The sequence below is a fragment of the Tupaia chinensis genome, unplaced genomic scaffold (assembly GCF_000334495.1).
Source record: "Tupaia chinensis unplaced genomic scaffold, TupChi_1.0 Scaffold000515_1, whole genome shotgun sequence".
In the NCBI taxonomy this organism is placed as follows: Eukaryota; Metazoa; Chordata; class Mammalia; order Scandentia; family Tupaiidae; genus Tupaia; species Tupaia belangeri.
In genome coordinates this window covers 4,846,416-4,850,823 of record NW_006160028.1, presented here as the reverse complement: position 1 = coordinate 4,850,823, position 4,408 = coordinate 4,846,416, and the positions used below count along the sequence as shown (strand labels likewise).

Sequence of the window (4,408 nt, the reverse complement as noted above, 5' to 3'; positions counted from 1 at the left end):
CCATCCCTTTGGGGGGTGATTTCTCCCTTTCTTTCTCTCTGTCTCTCTCTCTCTTTTATTTATTTATTTATTTTTTTGAGAGGTTTTTGCTACAGAGTGCATGTGCTCTCCAGACAGACAGAGAGAGGCATAGAGACAGAAAGCGAGAAATCACCCCCCAGGGGGATGGTCACGCCGCAATCCCTTCTCCTCCATTCTCCTCTCGGGATCTTGGGCACACACGCACACGCGCCTGGCGTGAGTCTCAAGCCACCGGGTCCGGGACGCGAATCGTGGTCGACTACGTGGGAGTCCAGTGACATAGTTATTACGCTAACTGCTGGTTCCCAAGTAATACCTACTTCTTAGCAATGCTTTAAAGGTGACATTGGATAACACTGTAACACTAACTGTAGTGTCTGCCTCAAATTAGGTACTTTATAAAATTTTCTGTGACTATATGAAGAATGAATTTCACTGGCAAATAGCAGAAATTGCTTCTCCTCTGAGAATCCAGACAGGTTTTGCTAGCAAAGAGGCAGACTTGGGAGACATGTTGATGGAATCCCATGGGTCACAGAGAAAAGCTGTCCTAGAAACAATCCCTCTTGTTCCGTTCCAGTGACGGGGACAATCCAAATTACATGAACTTTTTCAAATTGAAAGGGAATTTAGAGGCTCTCCTTCAGGTCTGCAGTCAGCTGAGGACATAATGGACTTCTTCCCTCTGCCTGCAGGTTCAGGTGCTCCTCATGCCAGCGAAGCTGGGCTTCTGCCCAAGTGCAGGTCCTGTGTCACATGTGCTGGGATCACTGGACATCCCAAGGCCTGGTGCTTATGCGGCTCTTTGCTCAGAGGTGCCAGAAGTGCTCCTGGTCCCCTTATCAGATGCCTGAATTCTCCACAGATAGTTCCACGAGGATTCTGAAAAACCTGGTGCATCGTATTCTGGAGAAATACTATGGCTATGGAGTCAAGAAGTATGCAGAGATCCCAGTGGTTCAAGAGCTGCCTTTGGAGGGATCCCATGATATCGTAAATTGCGAGGCATGTGCTCTGGGCTTTTGTGCGAAGGGCTTACAAGATTATATACCAGAGCCATGCCAGTCCCTGCTCTCCTTTCCAAATACTGATAGCCCCTCGTCTCTAATTGGTAATGTGTATGTTCAAAACCAAGAAAACAACCAGTCAGCTGAGACAGAGAGGGCTCCTGAGAATCAGCAGAACTATGAGCATAACGGGTCTGTGCCCAGCCACAACCGGGAAAAGTTGGTCATCTGCGTCTGTGTTTTTCTTTTTGCCTACTTTGTAACCAAAGGTTTTAAACTAAAATGGTGAAGATAGTCTTCTTTGTTCTTGTCTTAATTCCATGGCAACCAATGAACTGGCTGCCATTTTAATATGGCAGAGAATTTAAGGCCATGCAGGTTTCAGTTTTTAGAATAAGCACTGGTTTCCTGAATATCCTCTGAAGATAATCTACAACATGACCACACACCTAAGGATCAATAATAAATATTTATTTAATCACTGAAAACGTCTTCATTCATTCACTGGTATCAGTATATATAAATCATATCTTGACAAACATTGAGGCTCATGAGTGCTACCAGAGAGTGGCTGTGGTAGGATTATTGAATAACTAGGGGTCGGGATTTTACCCAATGAGCAATGAGAAGACATTGCATACATTTGAGGATAAGAGCAATTTGACTAGAACCACATTTTTAAAATACTATACATTTCTGGGAAAGTTTTTTTGAGTGGAATAGAACAAGTGAGGAATTTGGCTTGCAATAGAATAGTGTCAGACACAGAAAGAGGTTCCTGTAGATAATAAGTATCTGAAGGAATTTGAAGACATAAACATACAAGTCGGAAAAATCCAGGATAAAAATATCTCCCTTTTTTCTGTCCAACTCTTCATTTCTTGCCACTTGTCAGTGCTTTCTCATCAGGCATATCCCTCTACCCACAAATCACCTTGCAGAATTTTTGTATTCCTCCTGTTTTTATACATTTTTCCTACCAAAAACATTGGTCTGGGGACCTACCTGGAGGCTTTATTTATGCTCTGTGATCAGGGGCAAATTGTGATTCCCTCTGTGGGTCAGTTTCTCCATCTATGAAATGGGTTAAGGTAAAATGTAGAAAATTGGATGAATGTATTTACCCCAATCTCTCCTGAAGCCATTGAGTGACAATGAAAGAGGAAACAAAGCATCAATACAGAAAGGAAAGGAGAATGGTTAGAAGCCAGGAAAGTGATAAACTAGAAGGTGACTTAGCAGAATAGAAAGACCTAGAATATAAGTTAAGTATAACCTACCCACCCAACCTTTTAATACAGAAGAATGGAGGGTTCCTCTATGGGAAACTGGTCAGTTAAAGAGAAAAAAAATAACCATATACTGAAAGGGAGCAGTCTTCGATGTCACAGTCCACTCAGATTACTCCAGAGTACTATCAGAAAATCAAATTCCACAGAACTTCCTATCAGCTTTTTAGTGCCTCACGTTGTTTGCATTCAGATGAATTGCCAAGGGACTATCAAATGTTTGATAAAGTGCCCTAACATGAAGGCAAAGAAGAAAGAGTGGGCAGGGTGGGGAGAGAAACTCAGAGGAAATGGAGATGATTCAATAAGAAAACAGACTTAGAAATATTTTGAAAGCAAAACTATTATTTACACTACAGAGAGATAAGAGAAGGTATAATATTCGTAAAACAAGATTCGGACAAGATCTTCTTGAATAACCTCAGGTGAGGCAGCTACCTTTGGCTGGAGGCAAATCCTTGGGGAGGTCTCAGTTACAAGGCTTCAGCAGGCAGTGCTCCCAGAAGCTGGGGGAACGAGTACCTTAGTCCTAAAGCAGGTGACTCAGGTGGTGCCATGCAGCCTCCACCACCGTTCGCATCTTGCTCCACTCACATTCATTAGCTTTTATGAAAAGTTACCTGTATCTGGAAAAAGATCCGCCAAGATTCTTTTTCTGAAAAAACATGCAAGAGGAAGGTTAATGACTAACCCTACCACTACATCTGGTTGGGGTACAGCAACTGGTCACTTACGATCTCCCTTTTCTACTATCCATTTTTTTTTGGGGGGGGGAGAGGTGGGTTTTTTTTTTTTTTTTCTATAGGGCACCTGCACTCATCAAAAAGACAGAGAGAGACAGAGAGAGACAGAAAGCGAGAAATCACCCCCCAGGGGGCATGGTCATGCCACAATCCCTTCTCCTTCGTTCTCCTCTTGGGATCTTGGGCACGCACGCACACGCGCCTGGCGTGAGTTTTAAGCCACTGGGTCTGGGATGCGAACCGCAGTCGAGTATATGGGAGTCCAACAACATAGCCATTATGCTAACTGGTGGTCACATCTACAATCCATTTTTGATTTCCATTCTTCTAGCACCTCTCCTGGTTTAGGTGTATATCTGCAAGAAAGGGGCCCTCATCCCTGAGGAGTTAGAGCCCTTGGTCACAAGGCCTTTTCAGTCTGTGGTTCTGCCCTTGTCCACCTACTATCAGAAATGATCAAAGGAGTACTTTGAGAAACCTTTCCTAGGAACTCCATGACCTGATTCCCTGATGTAAGGGGATCACCAAGGAGGACACCCACACAGTGAGTGGGCAAAGATTCACACCGTGACTCATTATTACGGAATGGCTGACATTGGATATAAAGCAGGTCCTAAACACTTCTGGAGAAAAACAAAACCGAAACAGGTCACATAAAGAGGACCTGGAATTACTATGGCACTGGCATCCTCAACATCTCAATGACTTTCTGAGGCATAAATGCTTTATATTGTTTTGGTGTATCATTTTCTGATTCTTTCACTATTTCTGCTGGTTCACTTTTCCTGTGTTTATTTTGTTCTCTGTCTTTCATGTTAGAGGATTGCCTTAGATATCACAGAACCCTTGAACATGAGCCCTTGTCCAAGTTCATGAAGAAAACACTGATAAAGCTGACTTGAATACTAGAAGTTAGAAGAAGGTGGAACAAAGTTTTCAGTTTTCAGGGAAAATAAATTCTAAATGAGTTCCATGTCTAGCCCAAACTTAAACAAATGTCGGTGTAGAATAAACTTCATTTTCAGACACTCAGAGTGAAAGTCTTACCAGTGCTCTCACCATACAACCATTTTCAGAAAGCTACTAAAGGGGGGACCAGCAGTTAGCGTAATGGCTATGTCGCTGGACTCCCATGTAGTCGACCGCTGTTTGAGTCCTGAACCCAGTGCCTTACAACTCATGCCGAGCGCGTGTGCGTGTGTGCCCAAGGTCCTGAGAGGAGAATGAAGGAGAAGGAATTGCAGCTTGGCCATCCCTTTGGGGGGTGATTTCTCGCTTTCTATCTCTCTGTCTCTCTCTCTTTTTTTTTTTTTTTTTGCGTGTTTTTTGGACATCAGTGTTATCTCCA

At 43.2% G+C, this 4,408-nt stretch overlaps 1 protein-coding gene across 1 annotated transcript in view; it reads left to right on the top strand.

Moving 5' to 3' along the window:
- The window catches only part of RTP4 (receptor transporter protein 4), an 88,937-nt gene extending 87,421 nt beyond the window's left edge, over positions 1-1,516 (top strand). Inside the window, exon 4 of the mRNA XM_027775027.1 lies at positions 717-1,516. Coding sequence (XP_027630828.1) covers positions 717-1,317 — 601 coding nt within the window. The 3' untranslated portion in view covers positions 1,318-1,516. The remainder of the gene's footprint in view (positions 1-716) is intronic.
- Positions 1,517-4,408: the final 2,892 nt, after the last annotated feature.